This window comes from Physeter macrocephalus, chromosome 1 (genome assembly GCF_002837175.3).
Source record: "Physeter macrocephalus isolate SW-GA chromosome 1, ASM283717v5, whole genome shotgun sequence".
In the NCBI taxonomy this organism is placed as follows: Eukaryota; Metazoa; Chordata; class Mammalia; order Artiodactyla; family Physeteridae; genus Physeter; species Physeter macrocephalus.
In genome coordinates this window covers 38,242,538-38,258,346 of record NC_041214.2, presented here as the reverse complement: position 1 = coordinate 38,258,346, position 15,809 = coordinate 38,242,538, and the positions used below count along the sequence as shown (strand labels likewise).

General features: G+C 49.2%; 2 protein-coding genes across 5 annotated transcripts in view; one reads left to right on the top strand and one right to left on the bottom strand.

Annotated features, from left to right (window-relative positions):
- Positions 1-12,194, top strand: part of SH3BP5 (SH3 domain binding protein 5) — a 71,704-nt gene extending 59,510 nt beyond the window's left edge. For all 3 annotated transcript variants that reach the window (XM_055090580.1, XM_024115156.3, XM_028489963.2), the window contains 5 exons: positions 5,167-5,297; positions 7,456-7,498; positions 8,256-8,475; positions 10,093-10,353; positions 10,753-12,194. In XM_055090580.1, the coding sequence (XP_054946555.1) occupies positions 5,167-5,297; positions 7,456-7,498; positions 8,256-8,475; positions 10,093-10,353; positions 10,753-10,964 (867 nt within the window). In that variant the 3' untranslated portion in view covers positions 10,965-12,194. The remainder of the gene's footprint in view (positions 1-5,166; positions 5,298-7,455; positions 7,499-8,255; positions 8,476-10,092; positions 10,354-10,752) is intronic.
- Positions 12,195-13,057: 863 nt separating this feature from the next.
- The window catches only part of CAPN7 (calpain 7), a 38,554-nt gene continuing 35,802 nt past the window's right edge, over positions 13,058-15,809 (bottom strand). For both annotated transcript variants that reach the window (XM_055090538.1, XM_007108843.4), the window contains 2 exons: positions 14,363-14,455; positions 13,058-14,269 (listed from right to left, as the gene is read on the bottom strand). In XM_055090538.1, the coding sequence (XP_054946513.1) occupies positions 14,125-14,269; positions 14,363-14,455 (238 nt within the window). In that variant the 3' untranslated portion in view covers positions 13,058-14,124. The remainder of the gene's footprint in view (positions 14,270-14,362; positions 14,456-15,809) is intronic.

The window sequence follows — 15,809 nt, the reverse complement described above, 5'->3', positions numbered from 1 at the left end:
TTTTTTTTTTTTTTTTCTTTTTTCCCTTCTACTCTTTAAGTCCTGGGACCATAGTGGATGGTGAGTGGCAGTCCGGGAGAGGTGTCCTCAAGACCTCCACATCCCATGACTCGGGAAGCACCATTCACACCAGTCTCTGGGAATGGTGCTTCTTGGGGTTGTGCAGTGTGCAACTTGCGGGGCTGTACCAAATGGCCCTGGGCCTCCTGATGTCGCGTGGGGCTCCTGAGGTCCCGGGGAGGGTCATCTGATGTGTGCTCTCACTGAGGCCACTGAAGGTTTCTTGGTCATGGGGGTTACCCTTGCAGATGAGCAGATTTTCTGGGTCACAGGCCAGGATTTCCACCCTGGGGCGGCTGTTCCTCTTCCCTAGATTCCTCCCCAGTTTTATGGGCCTCAGATACTACCTCTTGACCTGATGAGGGAGAAGGAGAGTTGGAAACTGACACCAGCAAGAGACAGAGCCCTTGGCAGAGCTGTCCTCGACCATGTTCCCGTGTCACTGAGAAATTCAGCCTGGAGGGGGCACGCTCCAGGGATGTGACGGATGGTACAGACGCTTGTGTGTGGCTTGGCTGTGAGCCGCCCTCTGATTGAGCATGCTCCCGGGGCCATGTGGGCCTGGCACGCTCTGCTTCCTGGGTGCTGGTGGACAAAGACAATGAACGGGCTGGAATATGTCCCCGGCCTTGGCTGACTTCTGGATCCTCCAGGAAGCCTGTTTCTTCAGGAGAAGGGAGCATCATCTCACCCTCTTCTTCTGAAGAAACTGCCATGTAAGAGTCTAGAGAAAGATGCAGAGCTCAGAAAGGTCCAGGCTGTCTTGAGGAAGTGGCAGCGCTTTGGGCTGTGTGACCTCCATCCCAGGCACAGTGGAAGGGCCCTGGGGTCCCCACATTCCTTACCTGAGGCCATCCATATGTCCCTTCTGTTCCTTCAGACTTAGGGTGACAGCGGGCAGCCCCACTTGGAGCCAGGCTGGAGCCCTGGGGTCTCTCTTGTTAGGCCACATGCAGCGCCCCGGGCAGGGACAGAGGAACAGTTCTGCACTCAGAGCTGGGATCAGCAGGGCTTTGGAAGCCGTGATGCACTTGAGTGGCCTCCCTGGGGACGTGGCGTCCCTGCTGCTCCCACTTGGGCTTTAGGCAACTGAGGCCCCTCCAGCTTCACCCGGTTTGGCCGCGGAGCAGCCCTTCTAGGGAGGAGGTGTGGGGAGGCATGAACTGTCAGGGACCAGCAGCTCCTGGAGAGGAAAGCTCTGGGGGCGTGGACCTGAGCCCTGGGACGCACATGGCCAACTTTTCTGTGCTGGTGGGCATGTACCACCCGTCCCCCAAGGCCCTGGGAAGCTACCTCCTTGGCCCTGTGCACCCAGGGCTGCAGGAGGAATCAGAAATCAGCCTGAATGCGCCGAGGATCTGAGGAGACCGTGAAACCACCTTCCCGGGAGCGGGGGACCCTGCTCTTAGCTCCGGGATGTTGGGGATGAGGGTGGATGGCCTCGAGGTTGGGAGAGCTGAATGTGAGGCAGAGGAGCCGGGCTGGCTGGACGTCTCCTGGTCGGTTGAGGTCATTCTGCCGGCAGGGGACCCAGCCTGGCTGGCAGTGCCCGTTGGTGTCCCTGTCGGAAGTATCTGTTTGAGCATCTTCTGCGTGTTGCTGTGTGCAGAGGGCCTGGGCTGCCCTGCGGCTCCCGGGAGGGGCCCGTCAGCACTGCTGGGCCCCATTCTGTCTATTCTGCTGACCCAGGGGGAGGCCTGTGGCTTCTTAGGGTCCCGAGCACCAGCGGTGGCCTCCCCACATGCTTTCTCCAGGGCCCGCTACCTGCTGCCTGCCTGGGCCGTGGTGCTGCGGCTGTTCTGGTCACTCAGCCCTCACGCCTGGGGCCTCAAAGCCTCCCGTTGGGCAGCAGCGGGTGGTCAGTCCTTGGGCGTGTGGAGCCGGCCCGGTGCGGGGGACAGGAGCGTGTGTCTGTGGATTATGGGAACCCCAGGGATGCTGACTTCTTAGTCATTAGAATCCGCAGAGGCCAGTGCTAACCCAGAGGTTAGCACAGAGCCTGTGGGTCAGCCCCGGGACATGGTCCCCCTGGGGAAGAGGGGCCCAGGGCTGTTGGTGCCCAGACAGTGATTTCTCTGGGAGGCTTCCAGCTCTGGGGAAGGAGGTGGGAAGCTGAGCGCTGCCCGCGGAGAGTGGACGGGTGGCTCTGCTAAGCACCCCCAGCCCTAAGTGCTTCCCCGCCCACGCCCTTTCCCCCAGCACCCCGCACCGAGCCCCCCAGCGCAGCCTCTGCTGCAGGCCCCCACCCACCCCCTGGGCCCGGTGGCCCCGACAGCCTGGATCCCAGCTGCCTGAGTAGCACGGTGCTGCTGGGCGTCTGCCCCGTGAGGCTGGCGGTCCGGGTTTGGTCTCCAGTGTGCTCTGTGCGTACAGTAGGTGCTTAATCAGAGTACGCAGCTCTGAGTTGAATATGCTGGAGGTAAACTGAAGAGCGTGGTGCTGAGTGGGGGCTCGGGCCCAGAGTCCAGGCCAAATATCTGTCAGCCCAGCCTTCGCCGAGGTATGGGCGCTGGCGCCCCAGAACTGGGTTGCACGTGCGTCTGGCCACCTTGAGGTCTGCAGGGACATCTGCGTTGTGCTTCCATTTGTGGCTTCCACCTTCCCAGCATACGCCCTTATCCCCCCATTCCTTTCCCACCCCTGGGCACACAGTTCATGGCTGGTTCCATGTTTCAGGGGCTGCTCGGTTACCTAGGAGATGTAACCAAGGTGACCTGCTTGGGGACTTCCTCCCGAGAGGCGGGAAGCTACGAGAGCAGGGGGTCGGGGGGTTGGGACGGGGGATGGTAGATGGCCTGGTGGGGGTGAATCGGGATGGCATCCTTGCTGCCGCCTCACTCTGCGCTGGCAATGTCGCCAAGTGCTCGGAGCCTTCCGAGTGTTTAATTTTAGGAAGCTTTTTGCAGACGAAGGGCCAAGGAAGAACAAGGGCCTGTGTGCAGTCGGTGAGAGCCTTGCTTCTTGCAGGGAATGCTCTGTATTGTAGCCTCACATCACAGCTTTTGTAGATCGTCTATTTAAGATGCTTTCAGACTGGTCCTTAAAGGTGAACCCTGCATTGAATCCTCTTGCAGTGGAACAGATCACCACAATACGTTGCCTTCATCTGTCTGATATGCTTGGGTTTTGCGTGTTCGTAAAGGTTACACCAGTAAATCCTTAAAGCTTAAGATTTAAGACAAGACTGAAGAGTTACTACCGTTTCCCTAAGTGACCAAGCTGGGGAGGTTTTGAGTGCATTTTATGTCACTGTGACATCTTTGGTGTTAGAAGTCAAGGGGAAGGGTTCTCCAAACCCCTTGGTCTTGATTGAGAGGTCATTTTAGCAAGCCTGTCACCACGTGCCAGCTTGTCTCACTTCCGTTTCCCTTCTCTGACTTTGTTTTAATTCTGTTTTTAAAAGTATCTCAAGCATTAAAACCATTGTTAAAAGACATACATTTTAAAGAAGGTAAAGGTTGAACTCTGATAAGTATAAAGTGTTCTCCTGTCAAAGGTTTTATTTAACTCATTAAGGGTGGGAACTAATAAGATGTTACAGCTCTTTCAAAGGAGAATCCAAAAAACACACTCATACAGAAGTTCAGGAATGCTGAAATGAATTTACAAGATACAGAACTGGTCAATATTTACAGGGCAATCAATAATCAAATGCATCTCTACTGGACACAATCTTCATTTCTAGGGGTAAGAATCATTTATATTACTATCAGTTTTCCCCAACTTACAGGGTCATAAAATAGCTCCAAGGCAACGAAAGGCAGAGATAACCTGGAAGGGGGCATTAGACAGGACACCCAGTCGTTTTATGCTCATATCAAAGTCTTTCAGAATTTTTCCTGACACTTAAAAAACCCCTTATTATAAGTGCATAAGTAAACTTCCCCTGGAGGGGCTGATGGACTGCTGGCTTCCTCCTGGGTGGTGTCCTCCTGCAACTGTCCTGCTGGGTCTGAGACAGTGAACCAGTGGCCTGAGGGCCCTCGGGGCTCCTCCCTGCTGCTCTTGGGTAAAATAAAGCATGGCCCTCTTGCCCCACCTCACTGCTGCCTTTCCAGTTCATCCCGTAACACTTGGGTGAGTTGTAAGTAAAAGATGAGAAGGAAGTTGTGAGCCGCTGATGTGGCCTAAACTGCTGTTTATCTCCTGCATCATCTCTCCTCCCAGCTGGCCTTGTTCTGATGCTTTTTAGGTGATGGGGAGAGAACCAACACTGTCCCTGTTTCTAGGAATGTGCCTTTGAGCTGCCATGGAGGGCCCTTGATTGTTGGATTTTGAACTCATTTTTAAAGCCAGAATCTCCCACCAGAATGCTGACTGGTCATCTGGTCACAGATTTTTGTAAACCCCCAAATCTGTTCAGTTTGACCCTCTGGATCCTGGATTCTTGTCCACCAGCTAACTGAGGATATTTGGGAAGGGGCCAAACAGCTGAGGTCACCATTGCCTTGCCGTCCTGATGCGCACATACCTGGCTTTGTAGGGCTCCCAGGTCCCTGATGTCTGAGTTCCCGCTGGTACCGCCTGCCTGCCCCTCAGTCCCTGACCCCAGGTGAGAGCAGGAGGAACCCATGGTGGCTACTCAGAGGAAGTGGACGTCAACTGAATCAGAGAATGTTTCTTTCTTTTTTCCCTCTGATTTTTTGTTTTTCCTTCTCTTCTTTCCTGCTCATTGCCTCAGCAGATCTATTTCATCTTATCTGACGTGATTTTTCCAGAATAGATGAATAGGGAAAAATAATCCTGTTCTCTTTGGAAGTTCATTTAATCTTAGCCTGCCCACTAATTTCCTCAAATATTTTTTTTCATTTATTTTTTTAAAATTTTTATGGAAGTGTAGTTGATTTACAATGTTGTGTTAGTTTCAGGTGTACAGCACAGTGATTCAGTTTTATATATATACATATATATTCTTTTCCCTTATAGGTTATTACAAGATACTGAGTTTAGTTCCCTGTGCTCTACAGTAGGTCCTTTTTATCTACATTACATATAGTAGTGTGTATATGGGAATCCCAAATCCTAGTTTTTTTAAATGACATAAGTAATACCCCAACAAGGGACCATTCTGGGTTTGGCCGGGCTGACCTCTGCTGTCATTTGAAGGTCATGGAGGCGGAGCAGACCAAGACCAGGAGCGAGCTGGTGCACAAGGAGACGGCGGCCAGGTACAATGCGGCCATGGGCCGCATGCGACAGCTGGAGAAGAAACTCAAGCGAGCCATCAACAAGTCCAAGTGAGCCTGGGCGAGCGGGTCCCTGGGCTGCTGCTCGTTTCCTCTTCCTCATCTTCTCAACCTTTTCTGTGCCCTGCCCCACCAGAGCCCGCTGCCCGGGCTACCGCTGCGCACCCCCCCCGCCCCGGTTCTCTGTAACCCCCCCAGGGGTGGGTCTGCTCCGACCTGGGAGCACAGGAAGAGGAATTTCAAAAGCAAACCAATAGCTGGCCCGTGGGCTGGGGCTGGGCTTTGGGAAACTCAGGGCGTGCCCTTGGCTCTGTGGCTGATGGTGTGGATGAGGCCCTGTCCCTCATTACCTGTCAGCACAATGGGGTGAGCTATGTACATAATACACATCCTTGTAGACCAAGAGCTGATGAAATGGAGCAAGACTGGTTTCTTTTCTTTCTTCCTCCCTCCCTCCCTCCCTTCCTCCCTTCCTTCCTCCCTCCCTCCCTCCCTCCCTCCCTCCCTTCTTCCTTCCTTCCTTCCTTCCTTTCCTTCTCTCTTTCACAGGATATTTATTTCAAAAGTTTCTTATAACGTTACCAAGTCCAAGCTCACTTTGCTCACCACACGACAGGCCAATAAATCGGGAGATGAGGTGTTGAGGCAAGGAATACGACTTTATTCAGAAAGCCGGCAGACTGAGAAGATGGAGGACTGGTGTCCCCCAAAACCATCTTTTTGGGGTCTGGATGCCAGTTTCTTTTATAGAACAGAGAGGGGGAGAAAGTGAGGAAGTAAAGTAAAAAGGCCATTAGTTGTGCCTGGCTTGGCCAGCATGGGAAGGGGATGTGTTAATTTCTTCTTTTCTGCAGCCATTCTCAGGTGGGCAGAGTCAGATTGTCTCCCTGTGAGCTGAACAAAGGCATTTTAATATTCAGGCAGAGGGGCAGGGTTCCCTGAGGCAGGCCATTATGTATGATTATAATAACAAAAGCAATGAAAAGCAGGTTAAAGTCAAAGAAACAGATCCAACATGGAGTCAGATTTTGCTCTTCCCTGTTACAATTATACCGAACACTAGGAACAGTTAATTTGTCCAACAATATAGTCTTTGGTTAAATAAGTCTTGATACTTCCAAACACTGGAATAGTTTAGAGCAGTTAAAATAATGACATAGATTCTGTCTTCATTAGTATATAAATATGTTCATAATATTTATATGTAATACAGGTAGGCCATAAAACAGCACTGAAAGCACAATTCATCTTGGGCCCATTCATTGCACAGATGGGCCCAAAGGAATTCTTTTTTTTTAATGTATATATTTTTTATTCAAGTATAGTTGATTTACAGTGTTGGGAAGACTGGTTTCAATGGAGGTTTTCTTCCACTTTTCTCACTACCATTCCTATATGTTGTCATATGACAGTGATCTTGGGGGCTAGTCCCAGCTTTACTCACAGTTGCTGGGCCTCCAAGCAAAGAGACAGGACCTGGAATGTCCTAGACCCCACAGCCAGAGACAGACCCCGAGCTCATGGAGGGTGAAGGGCTCGAAAATAAAGTATTGTCAACTCTTCATGCTCAGACACCCGAGTTCCTGAAAGAGCCAGCGTCTTCCCACTGACCCAGAACCCACGACCCGTAGAATGTTGGCCTTTCTTGTCCTCTCTCTTGCTCATGACCTGGCTGGGTCTGCATGCTGTCCAGTCCCCCTAGTCCTGCACAGAGTCCAAGAGGCCGACCTGAGCCCCTGTCCTTGTGGCGGCCCCGCTGTGCTCAGTGAGGGATGGTGGTGCCTCTCCCTTCCCCGGGTGAGCTCGGCAGAGCTGGTGTGTGTTGAGGCAGCTTCTTCTCAGCCTCATCTGCTAGGCATCCCTAGGAGAGGAGGTGGGGCCACCTTAGCTGCTGGGCACACCCTATGTGGCCTTGAACAGTCCCCCAGAGAGGACAGTGAGCCAGGGTTTGGGGCCCTGGGATATGTGTGCATGTGTGTGGGTTTCCCGTGTCTTGAGATAGGCCTTCTGGCAGCTCGGCCCCGGGGGAGCGTCTGTATCCATCAGGCCCGGGAGCTGGGAGCACCCCCTTTTCTCATGGCTCATCAGAGCTGAGTAAATGCTGGAGGATGGCCTGGCCAGCTGCAGCCACTGCCCCCTGGACACCCCGTGGAGTTTTTTGGGGGCACTGCTATCGTGCTCTTATGGGTTTCCTTCCTGTCTTCTACAGGCCTTACTTTGAACTCAAGGCGAAGTACTACATGCAGCTTGAGGTACGTGTGGCCTTTGGCTTTGAAGCAGATCGGAGTTTTCTGCCCTCAAAGCCCCCCCTTTCTGTAGTGGGCTTTCAAATGGTCCCATGGCTGCCAGTGAGGGGGACACGTTCTTCACCAAGTCTTCAGGCTTCAGAGTGGTCTTGCTGCGTCCTTAGTGCTCTCTGACGCCCTCTGAATCTGCTTTGGTCACGTTCTTCACCAAGTCTTCAGGCTTCAGAGTGGTCTTGCTGCGTCCTTAGTGCTCTCTGACGCCCTCTGAATCTGCTTTGGTCACTTTCCATGTTGTACTCGGTTAGTAGTTCTCAGCAGGGCCCGGGCGCTTGCTGGCAGTGCAGGTTCCCAGGCCCGCCCCAGGCCGACTGAACAGAGGCTCTGCAGGCGGGGCCCAGCCATCTGGGTTTAACACACCCTCCCGGGGGTCCTGATGCACCTCAGGTGTGAGGACCACAGCTCCCGGACCGATGGCTGGAGTGTGGGACTTCTGTGGGACCTTGACTCCCGCTGCTCCTTCCCTGGTGGGCTTATTCCCAGTGGTCGCTGCTGGGTGTAGAGCTTAAGTTGCCACCTGGCTGGGAGTTGGGGGCTGGCGGCTGCTCTCGTATTTGGTGCGTGCAGAGCTGTGGAGGGGGATCAGGGCCCCAGTCGTGTCTTGAGAGTAGAGTGATGGGTGCAAATGTTTGAATCCGTCACTCAAGAGCATCGCCAGGCCGGCGGGGGTGGCCTCACTCACAGAGCCTCCCGTTCTCCCGAGCAGCAGCTGAAGAAGATGGTGGACGAACTGCAGGCCAAGCTGGCCCTGGCGAAGGGCGAGTACAAGACGGCCCTGAGGAACCTGGAGACGATTTCGGACGAGATCCACGAGCGGCGGCGCTCCAGCGCCATGGGGCCCCGTGGGTGCGGTGTCGGGGCCGAGGGTGGCAGCCCGGCTGCCGAGGACCTGTCGGGGCGCAAGCCCGAGCCTGACGCTGTTTCTGGTGAGTCAGGGGCACGTGTGCAGCGAGTGCGACCTGCTTCCTGGGGCCTCCCCCGCTGGTGGGACACTGTGTTCACCAAGATGCTACTGAGCATCCTCAGAGGCAGGATTCTGTGGTTAGATTCTATGTTTGGGAAATGTTACACTTTCACCCCTGAGATTCCAAGTACACGTTAGGGCATTGAAGGCTCTGAGAAGTCCCGCAGGGAAGAAGAGTCGTCTGGAATAGGGACTTGGGAATCAGATTTGATTCAAGTCCTGACCTTCCTACTGTGACTAGTACGTGACATGGGCCAGGGTGTAACTTCCTGTCTGTTTCTTCCCCTGTAAAGTGGGGGGCACATGATGGTCCCTGTTGTCCACTACGGAGAGCGGTAGTCAGGATTAAATGAAGGAGCGCCGGCCCCCAGTGGTCACCGCACATGTGTCTGTCCTTGGGGACCTGTTTTCCAAGGACCACCCCTGGGAAACGGATACAGAGGGTTGTGGTGGCTCCCTCTATGTCAGTCCAGAAACCCGCCCCCCCCGCCCCCGCACTGTCTCTGTGCACATCCTTCTTTGCCTTTTCTGTGGAATGATGGCTATTGGCCCTCCCCCACACTCCTCCCTTGGGTGTTCCTTAATTCAGCCAATAAACATTCAAGTGCCAGGCCCCAGGTAAAAGAAAAGGAAACTAATTTGAGCAACAGTGATGTGAGTACTTTAGTATACATCATCTCATAAACCCTGTGTGGAGAGGAACATGAAGCTCAGAGAGGTTAAGTACCTTGACCAAGGCTACACAGCAAGTAGTGGAGATGGGATTTGAACTCAGAGCTGAGCTCGGCATTACAGTACTTCTCGTGGATGATCATCTATGGGATGCTCCAGGCTGTTTTTAAAGCAGAGGGAGGAGGAAAGGGGAGTGGGATCACTTGTGGGCTGAGGGGGCAATAGTTCAAAGCTGAGGCGGCTTTCAAACCGTGAGAATGCCGTGCCTCTGGGCCTTGGTCATAATGGTCCACAAAACAAACGAGGCACAAGCTACAGAGCACTGTAAGGGAATTGTGTTCTTCTGTGGCCAGTAGTGATCTAGCTGGGCTCCGAGCACGTCTTTCATGAGATCACGAGTTACTCAGAAGATGGTCCCAGCAGACACTCCACGCAGGGCCGTCTCGTCCAGCAGCTTTTGCTGCCCGTCCCGTGGAAGGAGGCAGCCCTGAAGCCTGGCTGGCTTGGTTCGGGGTGCGTTACGCAGGCCAGCCCTCTTCCTGTGCACGGGGGGATCTGTTTGGGGGACTGGGGTGGATAAAACCCCCCATCTGTGGCTGAATTCACCTTCCACCTTCAGGCAGTGTCTGGTGATGCTGACTTCTAGGGCAGGGGCTGGAAAGTGATGGTAAGGACACTGACTAGCCATGGGGTCCAGCGGCTTCCCTGCAAGGTGCCCTGGAGTCTGGTCACACGAGCTCAGGATGGCCACGTCACTCTGCTCCAGTGCCCTGATCCTGGGATCAGGTGGCCGGACCCTGCAGCTGCCAAGCCCTGTCTAGCTCCTGCCGCAGCGGACACGTCTGGAGACGTGTAAGGAACTGGGTGGCTGTCAGGCCTGGGTGATGGCTGTTCTCTCTCCTCCTAGTGGCCTCCGAGGCCTTCGAAGATGACAACGGCAGCACCTTTGTGTCTGAAGATGATTCGGAGACCCAGTCCGTGTCCAGCTTCAGCTCGGGACCCACGAGCCCGTTGGAGATGCCCGAGCAGTTCCCCGCAGCCGTGAGGCCCGGCAGCCTGGACCTGCCCAGCCCCATGTCCCTGTCGGAATTTGGGATGATGTTCCCGGTGCTGGGCCCCCGCAGTGAGTGCAGCGGGGCCTCCTCCCCTGAGTGCGAGGTGGAGCGAGGTGAGTTGAGCCCCCTGCCCGGGGGAGCCCGCCCCGGAGGCCGCGCTCAGGGCCTCGGTGCACATGCTGTGGTGTGGTGGCCTGAGATGGCACCCAGCTCCACTCCCAACCTGCTTCCTTCTGTATCTGCCATCACAACAGTCCTCTTGACAAGCACCTGCTAGAGAGGTTTCTGTTTCCCAGCTGTTACCTGAGTGTGACATTTCATCTGCAAAGATGAGGGACATATACGGTTTCCCGCGCAACGCAAGCAGTAGGCAGTCCTGTGGTGGAAGCCCTTGTGTGATGCGCACGGTGGGGCCACACTGGGAGTCTGGAGGTTGAGCCGGCTGACGGGCTGGGGCCCAGGGGACCCTTGGAATTGTCGGTACTCACCCCGTGATCTTTGCGTTTCTACAGGAGACAGGGCGGAAGGGGCAGAGAATAAAGCAAGTGACAGAGCCAGCAACCATCGGGGTCTCGGCAGCAGCAGCGGTGACAGTGGCGAGAGCCCGAGCAGCACGTCCCCCGAGGGCCAGGCCTTGGAGGACAGGATGCGGCAGCTGTCCCTGCAGGGCTCGAAGGGCAGGGACAGGGTCATCGCAGACATAAACGTGGTGCAGATCGGCTGATCGAGCTGCGGCTCTGGCCCAAGCGCATATCAATATTTAGACATGAAACTGTGTGGAGAACAACTGTGCCAATAATCATTTAATATATGCCAAATCCCAAGCATTGCCTCTAAACTGCACTAATGATGTTTCAGTGAGCTTGAGAGCTGAAGATGTTTCTTCTGGGTAAGAGCTCTCAGGCTGTTGTTTTTCAGCACAGAGTCGTTGCAGGTGGGCTGTGACCAGGCCCACGGCCTTTGTGGAATGTCCCCCGTCAGTGCTGTGGAAGCAGTAACCGGTTCCCGGGAAAAATCCCCGAGCCGGGAAAGGGGCCGGGGAGCTGAGCTCCAGAGGGCTCAACGGCTGGCTCGATTGGGAAAATGGCCTTGTTCTCTCCTTTATATCCCAGGGGATCTAAAGGAAAACAAGTACACAAGACAAAACTCAAATATTCAGCACGACACCTTTTCGACCCAATGAAGACTTAAAAAATCCAAGGACATAATTCATTTTCATCATCTCTGGTTTTCAGAGGGGGCTTTTAAAAAAGTGAATTTGCTGGGACACCCATTAAAATCATCTTCTGTAAAAGGTCACCAAGAGCTGCACTTTTGGGGGTGGGAAAGGTGAATGCTGGTTTGGGGATGGGGGGGACGAGGGCAGCAGGGGCCTGTCACAGAAGGGGGTTCATGGCTGTGGAAGAAAAGGTTCTATAGCGTAAACCTCATCCTGCCGGCCCAGGGGACTTATTCTAAGGGAAGTGCATGGGGAATGGTTGCCAGTGTTGTTCTAGATTTGCAAGGTGTTAATTTCTCTGTAGGCTGTAACTTTAAAAATAAAAAACTATTTAAGGGTTATGCTGCACTAGTATTTCTTAGAGGAAATTGTTCCTTACAGCTAGGAAAGGGAGGAGGCACATGTTGGCAAAGGCTGTTAAATAGAAGCAATGGTGTCTGTTATGCTAATAGTGTAAGTGTTCTATTACTGCTTTTCTTGTTTTCATGGTTACACATACTTAGAGCATTGTATTTTATTTGTCCTTTTTTGTTAAGAAAACTTAGCATTTCTAAAAGAAAAAAAAGCAACCCCATTCAAGTTGCCCATTAAGTCTGTCAAGCTATATAAGCTTTGTTGTCATTTGTAAATCCCTTCATACTGTCCTGTTTTCTCCTTTTTTAACGACTGATACAGTATCCTAATTACAAGGTTATTTTGTACTTGTCTTAATACCTTGAGTGTAATAAAAATGGCTTAAGAAAATGTCTTTCTGTGACTTCAGATAAGAAATTCTGATGTTGCCTAAATCTTCCAGACCATCCTCTTGCCATAAGGAAGAGCATGGAATGCAGTGGTCATCTGTTCTTATTTTCAGTTAAGGTCCTGGGTCCTAACAATTTAAGCCCTGATTGATTACCAGGTTTGAATTAGAATTCCACTTCTGCTGCTACTAAAGCCGAGCAGTACGGAGACGCAGTGGCAGGAAAATAAGTAACGATGAGGTGCTTATGCTGGAGGCCTGGTTCTCCTGTCTGTGGCACCTGGGCATCTCCTAGGTCTCAGCCCCAGAGGTTGACTGACTAGTGATTCAGGTATACTTGGGCACTGGACTTTGAAAAGCTCCCCAGTTGTTTCTATTCTCTTTCTATATTGGTCCAACCAAAATTAATCTTTACTTGTACATCGTGAGTTCTATTTAGAGCTCTGTTGTTACAGAATTCAACATTACAATATAGTAAATTGTTTATATAGGTCTCCTCCATTGGATTTTGAGGGCAGGGATTAGGTCTTAGTTTGCATCCCGTATAAGATCTTTAACACAAAAGGTTCAAATGTTTGTTTGTAATAAATATACCTCTTATGCTTTAGATTTTTCTTTAAAAAGTCAGTCATAGAAAAGTAATCCACCTAAAATATGCTAAAAGTGAAAGCACTATTTATCAAAGTGAAATCTCACTATCAAGCACTAGTACAATCTACCACTATCCTGAAGGTAAAAGAACAGACATTTCTTGTAAAAGTGTGAATTTTCATGCAAGTAATGAGTTCTGTTTTAGATGGAACATACCACATGAAGTCCTCTAATAATTTCTCTAGGTTAAACTATGCAGTTTCCATAAGTATAAACAAACATTTTATTTCAATTAAAGATAATAGAAATACAAAAGAAGTTTTAATAATTAGAGATGATGAAAAATCCCACTGTGTTAATTTTTAGATCTTTCAAGTCTTGAGCATCATTCTACTCTGGTGAATTTTTATGTAAACAACTGGGAATTTATACATAACAACAGTAGTATCCTGGCAATTTTTTTCAAACGCAACCCAATTACCATATATTAAATCCTCAATTGTATTTTCTTTAGAGTGATGTTACCATAAGAACACTTAACTACAGAGCAATTTAAAAAAGACTATACAAACTAAATTGTAATGTCTTCAATGGCTCAGACTACTAACTTTCATCAACCTGATAAAAACTACACTGATGAATATACCTCAGTTCTCTTTACATGAGTCAATGGGAGACAGACAGGTATCTAACTTCAACAACCTTCATTCTTAAGCATGAGCATCTTCATGCTAAGTTAATTAGTATTAAGACTTTATCCTTTCATAACCTATGGGCAACAGTAAAAGCCATAAATAATACAGAATTAAAATCTCATGGTAACATGATTCATTTGATAATTAGGTGCCCAGGATGTACAGGAGAGTCACGACACAAGCAGGTCTACCTTACAACATGCTCTGCCAAGAAGACAACATAACATAAATACTTCAGAATATTATCCCAGCCTACTGTTCCACTCAGTGAGTGAGTCTACACCCCTCATTTTCCTCGTCTGGTCTCGGTTCCCTCTTAGCAAGGGCATCTATCTCAGTGCCTGACTGAGCCTAATCTTTAAGCATCTATGCTTTTTTGTACAATGTGGCCCCTAAATGCAAGCCCACTCCATATACACAAAACCATGTAAATGGTACTTCTAAGTGACATAGGGTAATTCTGACTACATACAATTCTCACCACACACCCTGACTTCAGCACCAGATTCCACAGGAACGTTTTCAGAGATTTAATTCTGGTCTGATGATTGTCTTCAGTGTCCTGGAGATCTGTGTCCTCATTTGAAGAGTTGATGTTTGGTGAGTATAAGATCCAGCTATTGCTGAGGTTTCTTTGTCATTGCAGTTGTGTTGTCTTGATGGGGATAATACTATTAAAGTCCAAGAAAAACGGTCCTTCTTGTTTAGGCAAAAAAGTACTGGGAATGATATTGTAGATCCCAGCAGGTACATTTTCTAGTTCCAGGTAGCAAAACCCACACCTATATTCAGGGAAAATGAGAACAAGGTTTTCAGGTGATGATGCCACAGAAAGTAAAGTGTAAATTAGATAGCAATCAAAATGCCAACATTACCTGTAGTCACCACTAGATTTCCTCTGAAAGCCATAGGGACCAGGGTCTCCCACCACAGAAACTGTTATAACTTCAAATCCAACACTATATTGCCTAGCAGTAAAAAATAACAAATTATTGCTGTTATTAAGTCATCTCAAACACATACCCAAATAACTATACCTAAAGTGCAGATGGACTATTAAATCAAGTACATGCTTCTAAAGCTTCAGTAGGAGGAAACGGCACTCTGAGACACATGCATACTATTTTTACTCTTAATTACAGAAAACACCATTTATATTTTTAAATTGATGCCATAAAGATTAATATTTTATTAAACTTACTTTAGAACAGACTATTTTTACCACAGGCTCTCAGAGAATAATGTTAAATTTAAATGATAAAAGTGTATTAGGCAGAAAAAGGAGAACAGGAGAGGACCCTGAAATAAGATCTAAATTTACAGAAATAATTAGCATATGGTACACATGGAATTCCAAATCAGTAGGGAAAGGATTACTTATGTAGGTGGTGATAAGGTGACAAAAGCTTAGAAAAAAAATGGTTAAATTGTATTTCACACCAAATATAAAATACATTCCATATGGACTTAAAAAAAATAATGTAAAAAATAAAACCATAAAAGAACTAGAAGAAAATACAGTGAAAATTTATTTGATATTAGGGTGAGAGTTCCTGCCTACAGCAAAATAAAACCAAAAGAAACAGATCTGATTATAAAGAAAAATTTTTTTCTATGTGAGAAAAAAAATCTGGGAAAAATACCTGCAAATATGTGAAGGAGTTAATACCTTTACATATGTACCCTTATTCACGCTTACAATTAAGAAAAATGTGACAAGTCCAACAGAAAAATGGTCAAAAGACATGAATAAATATATGAATAAAGGAAAAAATACACATCGTCAATAAACATTTTTCCATATTCAAGCTACATGGTAATGAAATACAAAAGGGCACTTATTCACTTATCAAACTGGTAAAGGCTTTTAAAATGACATGGAAAAAAAAAAAATAATAAAATGACATGGAAAAATAGCTTAGTCTTATCTAAAGGATTATTAGTTTCTTTCGAAATAGTCTGTAATTACAGGAAGGCAAAATTAAGCCTAGTTTTATTTAGAAGCTAGTACTATTTTTATTTGTATTCTCTGTATTTTTTAAACCTTTTAAAATTGTGAAATATAACACAGTGCACATAAAACAAATATACAGCTTAACAAATAATTCATAAAGTGAACAAACACCTGGGTTACCCCCACCTCAGTCAACAAAACCGTCTCAGCACCGCAGAAGTCCCTGTGTGCTCCCTTCTGATCACTGCCTCTGTCCCCCAGAGCTAGCTTGCCTGGTGATCACTTTCCTGCTTTGTCTATAGTCTGACTACATAAGTGTGCATCCTTCAACAGTGGTTTAGTTTTACCTGTTCTTGACTTCATACAAG